This window comes from Ailuropoda melanoleuca, chromosome X (genome assembly GCF_002007445.2).
Source record: "Ailuropoda melanoleuca isolate Jingjing chromosome X, ASM200744v2, whole genome shotgun sequence".
In the NCBI taxonomy this organism is placed as follows: Eukaryota; Metazoa; Chordata; class Mammalia; order Carnivora; family Ursidae; genus Ailuropoda; species Ailuropoda melanoleuca.
Genome location: NC_048238.1, coordinates 38,892,986 through 38,911,266, shown reverse-complemented (window position 1 = coordinate 38,911,266; position 18,281 = coordinate 38,892,986). Strand labels below are relative to the sequence as shown.

The following is an 18,281-nucleotide window of genomic DNA, read 5'->3' as shown; positions in this document are numbered from 1 at the left end:
CGGAGGAGCCTGATGTGGGGTTCAATCCCAGAACACCGGGATCACGCCCTGAGCCGAAGGCAGATGCTTAACGACTGCGCTACCCAGACACCCCGGAATGAATTACTTTTTTATAGATATGAACTATCAAATACTTGGAAGAGTTTAGAAAATAATACAATATACGTCCAACTACCTGCCACTTAGAACTCAGATTTAACAGTTATTTGCCATATTGGCCACAGAACTTTTTTTTTTTTTTTAAGTTTAAGGAGACTATTAGCATCACTAAACATTTCTTCCTATCTCCCCCACTCTCTGGAGGTAACTACTATCCTTGAATTGGTATATAATATTTCCATGATGCTTCAGGCTTTCACTACCTACCTACATATCCAGAAACTAGAATTGATGTTTATATTAGAAGCATATGGTTACAGATTGATTTATGTTCCCCCAAAATTCATATGTTCAAGTCTTGTCCCCCAGTCCCTCAAAATGTGACCTTACTTGGAAATAGTATTGTTGAGGATGTAATTAGTTAAGATGAGGCAAGAGTGAAGTAGGATGAGTCCCTAATCCAGTATGACTGGTATCCTTACAAAAAAATAGAAATTTGGAAACAGACACACATTTTCCAGCTTTACTGAGATACAATTAACACATAATATTGTATATGTGTGTGAAGATTTCATATTCTTATATACAGCAAAATGTTTATCACAAAAAGGATAGTTAATGCATCCTTTCCCTCACATAATTGCCATTTTGTGGTCGTTATTAGGATGAGAACATTTAAGACTCTCTCTCGGCATCTTTCTTTCTTTCTTTCTTTTTCTTTCTTTCTTTCTTTCTTTCTTTCTTTCTTTCTTTCTTTCTTTCTTTCTTTCCTTCCTTCTTTTGGCTTCAGGAATAGAATTTAGTGATTCATCACTTACATATAATACCCAGAGCTTATCCCAAGTGTCCTCCTTAATACCGGTCACCCATTTAGCCCACCCCTCCCAGCCATCCTCAGTTTATCCTCTATAGTTAAGAGTCTCTTATGGTTCGCCTCCCTCTCTGTTTTTCTCTTATTTTATTTTTCCTTCCCTTCCCCTGTATTCATCCGTTTTGTTACTTATATTCCACATATGAGTGAAATCATATGATATTAGTGTTTCTCTGACTGACTTATTTCTCTTAGCATAATACCCTCTAGTTCCATCCATGTTGTTGCAAATGGCAAGATTTCATTCTTTTTTGATGGCCAAGTAATATTCCATTGTGTATATAGACCACATCTTCTTTAGCCATTCATCAATCAATGGACATTTGGGCTCTTTCCATAATTTGGCTATTGTGGACATTGCTGCTATAAACATTGGGGTGCATGTGCCCCTTCAAATCAGCATTTTTGTATCCTTTGGATAAATACATAGCAGTGCAATTGCTGGGTCAGGGTAGTTCTATTTTTAACTTCTAGAGGAGCCTCCATACTGTTTTCCAGAGTGGCTGCACCAGTTTGCATTCCCACCAACAGTGTAAGAGGGTTCCCCTTTCTCCGTATCCTTACCAACATTTGTTGTTTCCTGAGTTGTTAATTTTGACAATCTGACAGGTGTGAGTCAATATCTCATTGTGGTTTTGAATTGTGTTTCCCTGATGACGAGTGATGTTGAGCATTTTTTCATGTGTCTGTTAGCCACCTGGTTATCTTCTTTGGAAAATATCTATTCATGTCTTCTGCCCATTTCTTAACTGGATTGTTTGCTTTTTGAGTGTTGAGTTTGATAAGGTCTTTACAGATTTTGGATACTAGCCCTTTATCTGATATGTCATTTGCAAGTATCTTCTCCTATTCTGAAGGTTGCCTTTTAGTTTTGTTGATTGTTTCTTTTGCCGTGGAAAGTTTTATCTCGATGAAGTCCCAATAGTTCATTTTTGCTCCTGTTTCCCTTGCTTCCAGAGATGTGTGTAGTAAAAAGTTGCTTTCTGTTTTCTTCTCTAAGATTTTGATGGTTTCCTGTCTTACATTTAGGTTTTTCATCCATTTTGAATTTATTTTTGTGTATGGTGTAAGAAAGGGGTCCAGTTTCCTTCTTCCACATGTCACTGTCCAGTTTTCCCACCATTTGTTGAAGACACTGTCCTTTTCGCATTGGATATTCTTTCCTGCTTTACCAAAGATTAGTTGACCATACAGTTGTGGGTCCATTTCCGGGTTCTCTATTCTGTTCCATTGATCTATGTGTGTATTTTGGTGCCAGTACCATAAAATCTTGATGACTACAGCTTTGTAATACAGCTTGAAGTCCAGAATTGTGACGCTTTCACTCTGCTTTTCTTTTTCACCATTACTTTGGCTATTCAGGGTCTTTTCTAATTCCATACAAATTTTAGAATTGTATGTTCTAGCTCTGTGAATAATGCTGGTGTTACTTTGATGGGGATTGCAATAATTATGTAGATTGCTTTGGTAGTATAGACATTTAAAAAAATATTTGTTCTTCCAATCCATAAGCATGGAATGTTTTTCCATTTCTTTGTGTTTCTTTAACTTCTTTCATAAATGTTCTATAGTTTTCAGTGTATAGCTCTTTTACTTCTTTGGTTAGTTTTATTCCTAGGTGTGTTATGGTTTTTGGTGCAGCTGTAAATGGGATCAATTTCCTGATTTCTCTTTTGTTACTTCATTATGGGTGCATAGAAATGCAACAGATTTCTGGGGCGCCTGGGTGGCACAGTGGTTAAGCATCTGCCTTCAGCTCAGGGTGTGATCCCGGCATTGTGGGATCGAGCCCCACATCAGGCTCCTCCGCTATGAGCCTGCTTCTTCCTCTCCCACTCCCCCTGCTTGTGTTCCCTCTCTCACTGGCTGTCTCTATCTCTGTCGAATAAATAAATAAAATGTTTAAAAAAAAAAAGAAATGCAACAGATTTCTGTACATTGATTTTATATCTTGTGACATTGCTGAATTTATATATTTGTTCTGGCAATTTTTTGGTGGAGTCTTTTGGGTTTTCTAAGTAAAGTATCATGTTGTCTGTGCAGAGTGGAAGTTTAACTTCTTCCTTGCCAATTTGGATGCCTTTTATTTCTTTCGTTGTCTGATTGCTGAGGCTAGGACTTTCAGTACTATGTGGAACAGTAGTGGTGAGAGTGGACGTGGACGTCTGTCCACTCTGTCATGTTCCTGATCTTAGGGGCAAAGTTCTCAGTTTTTCCCCATTGAGGATGATATTAGTTGTGGGTCTTTTGTATATGGCCTTTATGATGTTGAGGTATGTTCCTTTTACCCCTACTTTCTTCAGGGTTTTTATCAAGAAAGGATGCTATGTTATGTCAAATGCTCTTTCTGCATCCATTGAGAGGATCGTACGGCTTTTATCCTTTCTTTTATTAATGTGGTGCATCACATTGATTGATTTGTGGATATTGAACCACCCTGCATCCCAGGAATAAAACCTACTTGATCATGGTGAATAATCCTTTTATTGGATTCAATTAGCTAGTATCTTGTTGAGAATTTTTGCACCCATGTTCATAAGGGATATTGGTCTATAAGTCTCTTTTTTAGGGAGTCTTTGTCTGGTTTAGGAATCAAGGTAATGCTGACCTCACAGAATGAGTTTGGAAGTTTTCTTGCCATTTCCATTTTCTGGAACAGCTTCAGAAGAGTAGGTATTAATTCTTCTTTAAATGTTTGGTAGAACTCCCCTGGGAAGCCATGTGGCCCTGGACTCTTGTTTTTTGGGAAATTTTTGATTGCTGATTCAATTTCTCTGCTGGTTATGGGTCTGTTCAAATTTTCTATTTCTTCCTGTTTCAGTTTTGGTATTTATATGTTTCTAGGAATTTATTTCTTCCAGACTGCCCAATTTGTTAGCATATAATTGCTCATAATATCCTTTTGCAATTGTTTGTATTTCTGTGGTGTTGGTTGTGATCTCTTTTTCATTCATGATTTTATTTACTTGGGTCTTTGTTCTTTTCTTTTTGATAAGTCTGGCTAGGGGTTTATCAATTTTGTTAATTTTTTCAAAGAAACAGCTCCTAGTTTCATTGATCTCCTCTACTGTTTTTTTTTTGACTTCTATATTTATTTCTGCTCTAATCTTAGTTATTTCCCCTCTGCTAGTTATAGGCTTTATTTGCTGTTCTTTTTCTAGTTCCTTTAGGTGTAAGTTTAGGTTGTATATTTGAGACTTTTTTTGCTACTTGAGGAAGGCCTCTATTGCTATATACTTCCCTCTTATGACTCCCTTTGCTACATCCCAAAGGGTCTGGACTGTCATGTCTTCATTTTTATTTTTATTTTTTTTAAAAGATTTTATTTATTTATCTGACAGAGAGAGAGACAGCCAGCGAGAGAGGGAACACAAACAGGGGGAGTGGGAGAGGAAGAAGCAGGCTTCCAGTGGAGGAGCCTGATGTGGGTCTCGATCCTATAACGCCGGGATCACCCCCTGAGCCAAAGGCAGATGCTTAACTACTGAGCCACCCAGACGCCCCTCATTTTTATTTTTAAATTTCCTCTTTAATTTTCCTGGTTAACTCATTCATTCTTTAATAGGATATTCTTTAACCTCCATGTATTTGTGGTCTTTCCAAATTTTTTCTTGTGTTTGACTTCAAGTTTCAAGTTTTTTTTGCATTGTTGTCTGAAAATATGCATGGTATGATCTCAGTCTTTTTGTACTGGATGAGGCCTGATTTGTGATCCAGTATGTGATCTTTTCTAGAGAATGTTTCATGTGAACTCAGAAAGAATGTGTATTCTGTTGCTTTAGGATGAAATGTTTTGAATATGCCTGTTAAGTCCATCTGGTCCAGTTGAAAGCCATTGTTTCCTTGTTGATCTTCTGTGTAGATGATCTGTCCATTGCTGTGAGTGGGGTGTTAACATCTCCTACTATTATTATATTATTATCCATCAGTGACTTTATGTTTATTATTAATTGCTTTATGTATTTGGGTGCTCCCAAGTTAGGGACATAAATATTTACAATGGTTAGATCTTTTTGTTGGATAGACCAGTTTATTATGATATAGTGCCTTTCTTCATCTCTTATTACAGTCTTTGGTTTAAAATATAGCTTGTCTGATACAAGTATGGCTACTCCAGCTTTCTTTTGATGTTCATTAGCATGATAGATGGTTCTCCACCCCATCAATTTCTCCAGGTGTCTTTAGGTCTAAAATGAGTCTCTTGCTTTTTTTTTTTTAAGATTTTATTTATTTCTTTGAGAGAGAGAAAGAGAATGAGAGAGAGAGAGCATGAGAGGGGGGAGACAGAGGGAGAAGCAGGCTCCCTGCTGAGCAGGGAGGCCAATGCAGGACTCGATCCTGGGACTCCAGGATCATGACCTGAGCCAAAGGCAGTCACCTAACCAACTGAGCCACCCAGGTGCCCTAAAATTAGTCTCTCGGAAGCAACATATTGATGGGTCTTTTTTTTTTTTTTACTCCATTCTGATACCCTATGTCTTTTGATTGGAGCATTTAGTCCATTTACATTCAGAGTAATTATTGATAGATAAGAATTTACTGCCCTTGTATTACCTGTGAAGTCACTGTTCCTGTAGATAATCTCTGTTCCTTTCTAGTCTTTCTTGCTTTCTTGGTCTCTTTCCTGGTCAAAGGGCCCCCTTTAATATTTCTTGCAGAGCTGGGTTAGTGTTCACAAACTCCTTTAATTTTTGCTTATGTTGGAAACTCTTTATCTCTTCTTCTAGTCTGAATGACAGCCCTGCTGGATATTGTATTCTTGGCTACATATTTTTCCTATTCAGCACGTTGAATATATCATGCCACTTTCTTCTGGCCTGCCATGTTTCCATGGACAGGTTTGCTGCTAACCTTATGTTTCTATGTTTGTAGGTTAAGGACCTTTTTTCCTTAGCTTCTTTTAGAATTCTCTCTTTATCTTTGTATTTTGCAAGTTTCACGGTGATATATCTTGGTTTTGAACTATTTTTGCTGATTTTCATGGGAGTTCTCTGTGACTCTTGGACTTGAATGCCTGTTTCTTTCCCCAGATTAGGGAAGTTCTCAACTACAATTTGTTCAAATAAACCTTCTATCCCTTTTTCTCACTCCTCTTCTTCTAGGACTCCTATGATATGGATATTATTGTTCCTTGTCGAATTGCTGAGTTTCCTAGGCCTATATTCATGATCTAATAGCTTTCTTTCCCTCTTCTTTTCAGCTTCATTATTTCCCATAATTTTATCTTTCATAGCATGTATTTGTTCCTCTACTTCTGCCATCCTCATTGGGATTACATCCATTCGATTTTGCATCTCGATTATAGTATTTTTTATTTTGGCCTGACTAGTTTTTAGGTCTTATAAATCTGCAGCCAGGGTTTCTCTTGTGTCTTTTATACTTCTTTCAAGCCTAGTATTCTTATGACTGTTGTTCTAAATTCTTGTTCAGACATATTGCTTATATCTGTTGAACAAATGCTTGGCTGTGATTTCTTCTTGACCTTTCTTTTGGGGAGAATACCCACAACTTTCATTATGTCTATGTTTCTGTCTTTAGTGTGTTATGAAAGCTTGTTTTGTTTCTTGCTCCTGAGAGTAATACTACATTAACAAGGGGTCCTACACTGTCCAGAGCCTGGCACTTCAGAAAATGTGTCTGGTGTACGCTGGGTACGCTCTGCTGGTGTGTTTTGGCAGCTCTTTCCCACAGGTCAGTCCTCTGCAGAATTCCCGCTTGCTTGTGGTGGGGGGTGTTTGGGGCTTTAACTAGGTGTGCTTTGATTAGTTAGTTAAGATAAGCCTGATTGAAAAAAAAAAAAGGGTGATCCAAGAAAAGAGTAAAGGAAAAGGAAAAAAAAGCAAAGAAACAACCAAACAAAAAACTACAAGCCTGATTTCAAAGAAAAAGAAAGAAGGAAAAAAGAGAAAGAAGGCTGATCAAAAACCAAGAAAAGAAAACAAACAGGGGGGAGGTTAAGATGGCGGAGGAGTAGGGGACACCTTTTTCAGCCGGTCCCCTGAGTNAACCAACAAATAAACAGAAAACTGTAAGCCTGATTCCAAAGAAAAAAGAAAAAATACATATACATATAAGATTAAATAAATAAATAAATAAATAAAAAGTCTGGTCCTATTTCCACCAGAACTGAAGCTGATGCTTTGGCACACTCTGTGATCTGAAGACTTGGAACATGGTGGGGGGGCATGTGTTGGTCTTCTGACGGAGAGGTCCGCTGTGCTGGCTCACAGATCTGCCCTGGTAAAGATGCCTCTGCTGGGCACAGAGAGGAGGGGTTTGGTGTAAATGACTCCAGCCTCCACTGGTGGCTCTGTGTTTCTTTTTGAAGTCCCACCATGCTGGTGGAAGTGGTGGTGGAAGATGACGTCACCCCACCCTCTGGTCCCCAGGGAGGGGAACTCATGGCTGCCGCTGTGCAGGAGGCCCTCACAGAAAAACGAACAATCTCCTTGCCTGTATCCTAGGGTTTTGTCAGATCTCTGTCCTCAACCTGTCTGTGCCTGGCTGTGGGCAGGCCTGATGCCACAATTCCCCTGTGTTTTATCTCTGGCTGATGGCTGAGACTCAAAACTACAAATCTTAAAGGACCCAGCAAGGCATAGACCCCTCTCCCCACTCCTCCCCTGGAGGAGAGCCTTGCAGGGCTGTGTCCAGCATCATTCTGTCCCAGAAAAGCAGTTGCACACCTGCAGAAGTGCCTGGAGTCTATGCTGAAGCACAGCAGAAAGCTTTGACCAAGTTATCTGCCCTCTGAGCACACGTCTGTCCCCTGCTATTGAACTCCTGCTCAATGGGGCCTGGTGGGTCTTTTATCCTTGCAGAGGCGAAATACTCTCTTCCAAATGTACTCCAGGAAGGGGAGTGATCCAGGGGATCCCCACACCATGGCATCTTGCTTGAACCCTATGTGCTGCTCTCTCTCCTGTTCTCTTCCTCTCTCCCTTACTTCACTCCATGAAAAGGGCTCCCTCCCCTTTGTAACATGGCAGCTTTTCTCTCCCCGAATTTATGGCTCCAAACCTTACACCTGCCACATTCCGTCCTTCCAATTGTGCAATTGTTTTCTTAATCCTCAGATCGATTTCCTAATTGTTCAAAATGATTTGATGTTGATCTGGCTATGTTTGAGGGACAAGGCAAGCTCAGCCATCTTAACTCTTCCCCAAAAGCCATCTTAACTCTTCCCCAAAAGCCTCTTAACAACTTTCAAGTGTTCGATACAGTTTTGTTAACTGTAGTCACCATGCTTACAGTATATCCCCAGAACTTACTCCTCTTATAACTGGAAGTTTGTACCTTTTGATCAACATCTCATTTCCCCCATTGGGCCTCCCCTAAGCTCCTGGAAAACACTGTTTTACTTTCTGGTTCTGTGCATTTGGCTTTGTTAGAGTCCACAAGTGAGCTCTTATAGTATTTGTCCTCTGTCTGACTTACTTCACTTAGCATAATGCCCTCACAGTTCACTCATGTTGTTAAAAATGATGGGATTTTTTATGGCTGAATAATATTCCATTAACTACATATTTTATATGTGTAATATACATATTTTTTATCCATTCATCCATCAATGGACACTTAGGGTGTTTTCATATCTTGGCTATTGTGAATAATGCTGCAATGGACATAACAGTGCAGATATTTCTCTGCGATACTGATTTCATTTTCTTTGGATATATACTCAGAAAGAGAATTTCTGTATTATTTGGTAGTTCTATGATTAATTTTTTTAGGAAACTCCATACTGTTTTACTTAACGGCTGTACAGATTTACATTTCCACAAACAGTGTAGAAGGGTTCTCTGTTTTCCACACCCTTGCCAATGTTCATTCTATCTTGTTGTTTTTATAATTGTCATCCTGACAGCTATGAGGTGATACCTCATTGTGGCTTTGATTTGCATTTCCCTTATGATTAGTGATGTTGAGCAACTTTTCATACATCTGTTGGGTATTTGCATGTGTACTTTGGAAAAATGTCTACTTAGGTCCTTTGCCCACTTTTAAATTGAATTATCTGTTATTTGTTTTTGCTCTTGACTTTTATGAATTCCTTATGTATTTTGGATATGAACTCCTTTTAGGTATATAGTTTCCAAATATTCTTTCCTGTTCTGTAGGTTGCCTTTTCACTATTCTTTCTTTTTCTGTGCAGAAGCTTTTTAATTTCGTATCTTCCCACTGGTTTGTTTTTGCTTTTGTTGCTTGTGCTTTTGATGTCATACCCAAAAATCATTTTGAAAACCAATGTCAAGGGGCCTTTTCCATATGTTTTTTGACTGAGTTTTACAGTTTCAGGTCTTATGCTTAAGTCTTCAATCCATTTCAGGTGGATTTTGTGTTTGGTGTAAAATAAAGGTCCAATCTCATTCTTTCGTGTGTGGATATCCAGTTTTCCCAACACCATTTATCGAATAGATTGTTCCTTCCTCACTGTGTAGTTGGTACCCTTGTCAAAGATTCATTGACTGGATATGTACTGGTTTATTTCTGGGCTCTTTATCCTGTTGTATTGGTCTATGTGTCTGTTTTTATGCCAGTAGCATACTGTTTTGATTACTATAGTTTTGTAATATAGTTTGAAATAAGGAAGTGTGATGCCTCTAGCTTTGTTCTTTTGTCTCAAGACAGTTTTGGCTATTTGAGGTCTATGGTGGTTCCATATTAATATTAAGAAAACTGTTCTATTTCTGTGGAACATGCCACTGGAATTTTGATAGAGATTGCATTGAATCTAGATCACTTTAGGTAGTATGACTATTTTAACAATATTAATTTTTCTAATCTTTGAACATGGGATATCTTTCCATTTATTTGTGTCTTCTCCTATCTCTTTCATCAGAGCCTTATAGTTTTCAGTATAAAGATCTTTCACCTCCTTGGTTAAATTTATTCCCAAGTATTTTATTCTTTTCAATGCAATTGTAAATGGGATTGCTTTCTTAATTTCTTTTCAGATAGCTTATTGTTAGTGTATAGAAACATAACTGATTTTTGTATTTTAATTTTGTATCCTGCAACTTTACTAAATTCATTTATTAGTTCTAACATTTTTTTGGTGTGGTTTCTAGTGTTTTCTGTATATTAGATCATGTCATCTACTAACAGAGAAACAATTTAATTCTTCCTTTCTGATTTCAATGTCTTTTATTTCTTTTTCTTGCCTAATTGCTCAGGCTAAGACTTCTGGTACTATGTTGAATGGAAGTGGTGAGATTGAGGAAACTTGTCTTATTTCTGATTTTAGAAGAAAAGCTTTCAGTCTTTCATTATTGAATATGATGGTAGCTGTGGGCTTGTCATACATGGCCTCTATTTTGTTGAGGCTACTTCCTCTGGCAATGAGGATTCATTCAAATTTAGAGGTTCCGTGTCCCCAGTTTCATCAGGTCTTCCCATACAGCCCTGTTCCAATTTTCAGGATCTCATTCCTTTTCAATCAATGCCCTCACTTTAATGGTAAACACCCTGGGAGGTTGTGAATTCAATTCATGTTGTAATTTCGTAACTCACAGAGTAGACCCAGGGAAGCTACAGTTGGAGTTCAAAGGCAGTCTGCTAGCAGAATTCCTTTTTGCTCGGAGAGTCTTTGTTCTAATAAGGTCTCCAATTGATTGGATGAGGTCCACCCATCTATGGAGAGTAATCTGTTTTACTCAAAGTCCATCCATTTAAATGTTAAGCTCATTCAAAAAACACTTTTATAGAAACACACAGAATAATGTTTGACTAAATATCAGGGCATGATGGCTCAGCCATCAGTTAATGGCTGAGCCATTAGCTAACCATAGATTTAGCCATATAACTAACCATCACATTGGCTTTTTAGTTTGCAATAGACTTGAGTTAGTTTTGGTTTATCTGTGTTCTCTTTTAGTTCTCTGAGCATCTTTAGATCACTTGTTTTGAATTCCTTATTGGGCAATTCCTGGATCCCCATTTCTTTGTGATCAGTTACTGGAAGTTTATTATGTTCCTCTGGTTGTGTCATGTTTCCTCAATTCTTTGTGATCCCTATAGTTTTGCACAGGTATCTACACATTTGAACAAGTGGTCACTTTCTCCAGATTTTATAGATTGACTTCATTAAGGGAAGACTTTAACATGTGGGTGGGGCATGCAGAAGTATGTTGTAACCCTGGTCCTGGTAATATAGGCCACCAAGTGCCAGGGCGTGTGGCAGCATCAGATCTGGGGGGATGTGGTGGCTCCTCAACTCAGGCCACTGACAACTGCACAGTCCTTGGCAAACCCAGCAGGGGATCCACAGAGGTTACAAGAAATGTTGGGGTCCTCAGCAACACCTCCAGGTTCAGTAGCTAGGGACCAGGGCAAGCAGTGGTAGTCAGAGTTGGTGGTATGCACATACTTGGCGGCAGGTGCCTATAAGTGGCAGGGTCCAGTTGCAAACACGTGTGTAGTGAAGGGTGCCAAGGGGGACAGCAAGGCACAGGGCCAACTAGAGGCACACTGATGCTGCAGAGGCCTTGGTTGTTGGTGTGCACAGCAATGGAGGCTGGTGATGAGGTTCACACCAGGGGCATGCAGATTCACAGTTGGAAAGTCCAGCTATAGGTGACACAGTGGTATAAGCCCGTGACTGAAAACAGGACCTGATTTGGCTCCACAAGCAGCTGTGGGGACCCTGGTTGCTGGCATGCTCTCCCCTGCCTGCTGGTCTCCCTCTGCGTGAGCTCACAGAAGTGGAGGCTGGTCATGGTATCAGGCCAGCAGCATGGTGGCATACAACTGAAGGGTCTAGCCCTGAGCACACATAGAGCAGTGTGGGTCAGTCCCAAGGGTCTAGGCTGGTATCTTGCTCTTATGCAGCTGCAGAAGCCTGGACTGGCTAGTAGTGCAGTTCCTGCACTGTGGCAGGTGCAGGGGATGGGGGGATGGAGTGAGGAGGGACTCAGGCAGCTGGCACCAGGGAATGCAAATACTTGTGGGGCAAAAGCCAGTGTAATCTACAGGGGGTCTGTGGCAACAGACTTGCCTCTTCCATTTTCTGGAAAAGATTATATATAATTAGTATTAACTCTTTAAAGTTTTTATTCAAATTCCAGTGAGTTAACATACAGTGTAATATTTCTTTCAGGTGTACAATATAGTGATTGAACACTTCCATACAATACCCGGCGCTCATCACAAGTGCCCTCCTTAATCCCCTTCACCTGTCTTACCCATCCCCCCACCAACCTCCCCTCTGGTGCTAAATCTTTAAATGTTTGGTAGAACTCTTCAGTGAAAACATTTGAGCCAAGATACTTCTTTTGGGGGGGAGTTTTAAAATTACAAATTCAATTTCTTTAATTGTTACAGGACTGTTCAGATGATCTATTTCATATTGGTTGAGTTTAAACAACATGTGATTCCTGAGAAATTGGTCCATTTCATCTAAGTTGTTGAATTTATGTACGTAAAGTTGTTTGTAATACAGGCATACCTTGTTTTATTGTGCTTCACAGATACTGCATTCTTACAAATTGAAGGCTTGTGGCAATCCCGTGTTGAGCAAGTCTACTGGCAGCATTTGCTCACTTCGTGTTTCTGTGTCACATTTTGATAATTCTTGCAATATTTCAAACTTTTTCATTATTATTGTATTTGTTATGGAGACCTGTGATCAATGATCTGTGATGTTACTATTGTAATTGTTTGGGGATGCCATGAACCACACACATAGCAGATGACAAATTTAATAAATAAATGTGCGTGTTCTGACTGCTCCACTGACCAGCTGTTCCCCATATCTCTCTCTCCTCAGGCATCCTATTTTTTGAAACACAATGATACTGAAATCAAGCCAGTTAATAACCCTGTAATGGCCTCTAAGTGTTCAAGTGAAAGGAAGAGTTGCATGTCTCACCTCACATGAAAAGTTAGAAATGGTTCAGCTCAGTGAGGAAGGCATGTTGAAACCTGAGATAGGCCAAAAGCTGGTCTCCTGTGCCAAACAGCCAAGTTGTGAATGCAAAGGAAATGTTTCTTGAAGAAAGTTAAGAATGCTCCTCCAGTGAACACACAGATGACAAGAAAGTGAAACAGGCTTCTCGCTGATATGGAGGAAGTTCTAGTGATCTGGATAGAAGATCAAATTAGGCATGACAGTCTGTCAAACCAAAACCTAATTCAGAGCAAGGCCCTAACTCTCTTCAATTCCATGAAAGCTAAAAGAGGTGAGGAAGGTTCAGAAGAAGAGTTTGAAGGTAGAAGAAGTTGGTTCATGAGATTTAGGGAGAGAAGCTGTCTCTGTAACGTCAAAGTACAAGACGAAGCAGCAGGTGCTGATATAGAAGCTGCAGCAAGGTGTACAGAAGGTCCAGCTAAGATCATGAAGGAGAGTGACTACACCGAGCAATGGGTTTCCAGTGTAGATGAAATAGCCTTGCATTCGAAGCAGATGTCACCTAGCACTTCCATAGTTACAGAAGAGGAGTCAATGCCTGGCTTCAGAGCTTCAAAGGGCAGGCTGACCCTCTTGTTAGGGGCTAATGCAGTTGGTGACTTGAAGTTGAAGCCAGTGCTCATTTACCATTCCAAAAATCTTACGGCCCTTAAGAATTACGCTAAATCTACTCTGCCTGTGCTCTATAAATGGACCGACAAAGCCTGGATGACAGCACATCTGTTTACAAGATGGTTCACCGAGTATTTTAAGCTCCCTTTTGGGACCTACTCAGAAAAGAAGATTCCTTTAAAAATACTGCTGTTCATTGACAATGCACTTGGTTACCCAAGAGCTCTGGTGAAAATATACAACAAGATTAATGTTGCTTTCATGAATGCTAACACAAACTCCATTCTGCAGCCCGTGGATCAAGGAGTAATTTTGACTTTCAAACCTATTTAAGAAATACATTGCATAAGGCTATAGCTGCTACGGATAGTGATTCCTCTGGGCAAAGTAAATTGAAAAACTTCTGGAAAGGATTCACCATTCTAGATGTCATTAAGAACATTTGTGATTCATGAGAAGTGGTCAAAGTATCCACATGAACATAAGTTTGGAAGAAGTTGATTTCAACGCTCATGGTTGGGTTGAAGGGACTCAAGACTTCAGGGGAGGAAGTAACTGCAGATGTGCTGCAAACAGCAACAGAACTAGACTTAGAAGTGGAGCCTGAGGATGGGACTGAATTGCTGCCATGTCATGGATGACATTTAATGAATGAGGAGTTGTTTCTTATGGATGAACAAAGAGAGTGGTTTCTTGAGATGGAACTACTCCTAGTGAAGATGCTGTGAAGATTGTTAAAATGACAACAAAGGATTTAGAATCTCATGGAAACTTAGCTCATAAAGCAGTGTCAGGCTTTGGGAGGGTTGACTCCAATTTTGAAAGTAGTTCTACTGTGGGTAAAATACTACAAACACCATTGCACACTACAGAGAAATCATTTGTGAGCGGAAGAGTCAATTGATGTGGCAAGCTTTATTATTGTCTTATTTTAAGAAATCGCCACAGCCACCTCTACCTTCAGCAATCACCACCCTGATGAAGTCAGCAACCGTCAGCACTGAGGCAAGGCCCTCCATCAAGCAAAAAAAGATTGTGACTCGCTGAAACCTCAGATGATGGTTAGCATTTTTTAGTAGTAAAGTATTCCTAAGTTAAGGTGTGTATATTGGTTTTTTTTAGACAGAATTTTATTTTTGAAAGATTTTATTTATTTATTTGTCAGAGAGAGAGAGAGCGAGAGAGCGCACAAGCAGGGGGAGTGGCAGAGGCAGAGGGAGAAGTAGGCTCCCTGCTGAGCAAGGAGCCTGATGTGGGACTCGATCCCAGGACCCTGAGATCATGACCTGAGCTGAAGGCAGACGCTTAACCAACTGAGCCACCCAGGCGCCCCTAAACATGATGCTATTGCCTGCTTAGCAGACTACAGTTTGTGTAAACATAGCTTTCATATGCACTGGAAAACCAAAAATTTATTTGACTTGCTTTATTGTTATATTTGCTTTAATGTGGTGGTCTGGAATCTGCAATATCTCTGAGGTGTGCCTGTATTACCTTATTATCCTTATTAATGACTACAGGTGGTACCCAGTTTTATTCCTGGTTTTGGTGATTGGGTCTTCTCTCTTTATATTTGTAACTCCTGCTAGAGATTTGCCATCCTTCTTGATCTTCCAAATAAACAGTTTTTTGTTTCATTAACTTTTTTCTCTCTTTTTTTTTGTTTTCAATTTCACTGAGTTCTGCTGTCTGTATTATTTATTATTTCCTTCTTTCTACTTGTTTTGCTTTATTTTGCTCTTCTTTTTTCTAGTTTCTAGAAGTAGGAACTTTCATTATTGATTTGACACCTTACCTTCTTTCTAATGTAAGCACTTAGTGCTATGAATTTCCCTCTCAACACTGCTTTAGTTACATCATACATATTTTGATATGTTGTGTTTTCATTTAATTCTATTCATTTTTAAATTTCCCTTGAGATTTCCTCTTTAACCCATGGAGTATTAGAAAGTGCTTTTTTTTTAAACTTCCAAGTGTTTAGAGATTTTCCTATTATCTTTCTGTTATTGGTGTGTAGTGTGATTCCATTACGGTCAAAGAACATACAGTGTATGATTTCAATTTTTAAAAATTTAAGGTTTGTTTGGTGATTCAGAATGTGGTTTATCATTATAAGTATTTTCTAGGCACTTGAAAAGNTACATATTTTGATATGTTGTGTTTTCATTTAATTCTATTCATTTTTAAATTTCCCTTGAGATTTCCTCTTTAACCCATGGAGTATTAGAAAGTGCTTTTTTTTTAAACTTCCAAGTGTTTAGAGATTTTCCTATTATCTTTCTGTTATTGGTGTGTAGTGTGATTCCATTACGGTCAAAGAACATACAGTGTATGATTTCAATTTTTAAAAATTTAAGGTTTGTTTGGTGATTCAGAATGTGGTTTATCATTATAAGTATTTTCTAGGCACTTGAAAAGAATGTGTGTTCTACTGTTTTGAGGTGGAGTATCTTATAAATGTGAATTATATCCTGTTGGTTGGTGGTAGCATGGGGTTCTATATTGTTGCTTATTTTCATCTAGCTGTTTTATCAGTTGATAAGAAAGGGCTTTTGATGTCTCTAGCTATAATTGTGGTTTTTTTGTACTTATCCATTCAGTTCTACCAATGTTTGTGTCATACATTGTAGTGAATCTTCTTTGTTTATTTCTAGTATTGGTTATTTTTTCCTTTAATTTCTGCACAGTCTCATCACCTTTTTAAAGGACCATCTTTTGGTTTTCTTGATCTCTATATTTTTTCTATTTCATTATTTTTCTTGATTCTCTTTCTCTTTTTTTAAAATTTATTTTTGTTTATTTTACTGAGATCAATTTTCAGACTTCTTTTTTAATATATGAATTTACAGCCTGGGTGGCTCAGTCGTTAAGCGTCTGCCTTTGGTTCAGGGCATGATCCCAGAGTCCTGGGATCGAGCCCCACATCAGGCTCCTCTGCTGGGAGCCTGCTTCTTNGTTAAGCGTCTGCCTTTGGTTCAGGGCATGATCCCAGAGTCCTGGGATCGAGCCCCACATCAGGCTCCTCCGCTGGGAGCCTGCTTCTTCCTCTCCCACTCCCCCTGCCTGTGTTCCCTCTCTCACTGGCTGTCTCTCTCTCTCTGTCAAATAAATAAATAAAATCTTTAAAAAGAATATATGAATTTACAGTCTAAATTTTATACTGCATCTTGTTTCACTTTGTTTATTGTTTGTTTTTGTGTTGTTGGGGTTTTTTGGTAACAACTTTGTTGAGATATAATTCATATACCACACTACTTACACATTTTAAAGTGCACAAGTCAATGTTTTTTAGTATAGTCACAGAGATGTGTAACCATCACTACAATCAACTTTAGAACATTTGTATGATCTCAAAGACAGATTCTATACTCTTTAACTATCACCTCTATCTCCATAGCCTCCAGCCCTAGGCAACCACTCATTTACTTTCTGTCTCATTAGATGTGCCTGTTTGGGAGGGTTCATAAAATTGAAGTATGTGTGGTCCTGTGTGACGGCCATCTTTTATTTAGCATGTTTTCAAGGTTCATCGATGGCGTTGCATGTACCAGTACATTTTATGGCCTAATAGTAATCTAATATATGGGTATACTACATTATGTTTACCTATTTTTCATCTATGTGGGTTGTTTCTGCTTTTTGACTCTTATGAACAATGCTACTATGAACGTTCATATATGTTTTCGTGTGGAAATATATTTTCATTTCTCTTGAGTACATACCTAGGAATGGAATTGCTCAGTAAAATAGTAACTCTGTGTTGAACTTTTTGAGGAACCGTCAGACTGTTTTCCAAAGTAGCTGTATCATTTTACATTCCCACCAGCAGTGTATGAGAGGTCCGATTTTTCCACATCCTCACTAACACTTGTTATTTTCCATATGAAAAAATTACACCAATCCTAGTGAGTGTGAAGTTGTATCTCATTACTGTTTTGATTTGGATTACCCTGAGGACCAGTGATGTTGAGCATGTGTTTGTTGGTCATTTGTTTATCTCCTTTGGAAGATAAAATATATTTGGAAGATCTGAATATCTAGTTGGATCTTTTGATCATTTTTAAATTCAATTATTTCGCTTTTTATTGTTGAATTGTAAATCTTCCTTATATATTCTAGATTCAAGTCCCATATGAGATATATTATTTACAATATTTCCTGGTTTGTCTTTTCACTTTCTTGATGGTGTCCTTTGAAACAAAAAAGAAGCCCTTTTTAATTTTGATGAAGTCCATTTATCTATTTTTTCCTTTGGTTTCTTGTGCTTTTTGATGTCAGACCTAAGAAGGCTTTGTTAAATCCAAGGTCATGAAGATTTACCCCTACCTTTTTTCTTAAGAGGTTTATGGTTTTAGGTCTTGAATTTACAGCATGATGCATTTTTTGATGGTTTATTTATTTATTTTTATAATAATTTTTTATTATGTTAGTCACCATACAGTACATCCTTAGTTTTTGATGTAGTGTTCCATGATTCATTATTTACGTGTAACACCCAGTGTTCCATGCAATACGTGCCCTGCTTAATATCCATCACTGGCCTATCGCAATCCCCCACCACCCTCCCCTCTGAAGCCCTCAGTGTGTTTCCCAGAGTCCATAGTCTCTCATAGTTCATTCCCCCTCCTCTTCACCCCCCCTTCATTCTTCCCTTCCTTTTTTTTAAAAAAAAGATTTTATTTATTTATTTGACAGAGAGACAGCCAGTGAGAGAGGGAACACAAGCAGGGGGAGTGGGAGAGGAAGAAGCAGGCTCCCAGCAGAGGAGCCTGATGTGGGGCTCGATCCCAG

General features: G+C 38.8%; 1 protein-coding gene across 1 annotated transcript in view; it reads left to right on the top strand.

Moving 5' to 3' along the window:
- LOC105241166 (tigger transposable element-derived protein 1-like) overlaps positions 1–14,649 on the top strand; it is a 283,983-nt gene extending 269,334 nt beyond the window's left edge. Inside the window, exon 3 of the mRNA XM_034649235.1 lies at positions 12,738–14,649. Within this exon, the coding sequence (XP_034505126.1) occupies positions 13,032–13,823 (792 nt within the window). The 5' untranslated portion in view covers positions 12,738–13,031 and the 3' untranslated portion in view covers positions 13,824–14,649. The remainder of the gene's footprint in view (positions 1–12,737) is intronic.
- Positions 14,650–18,281: the final 3,632 nt, after the last annotated feature.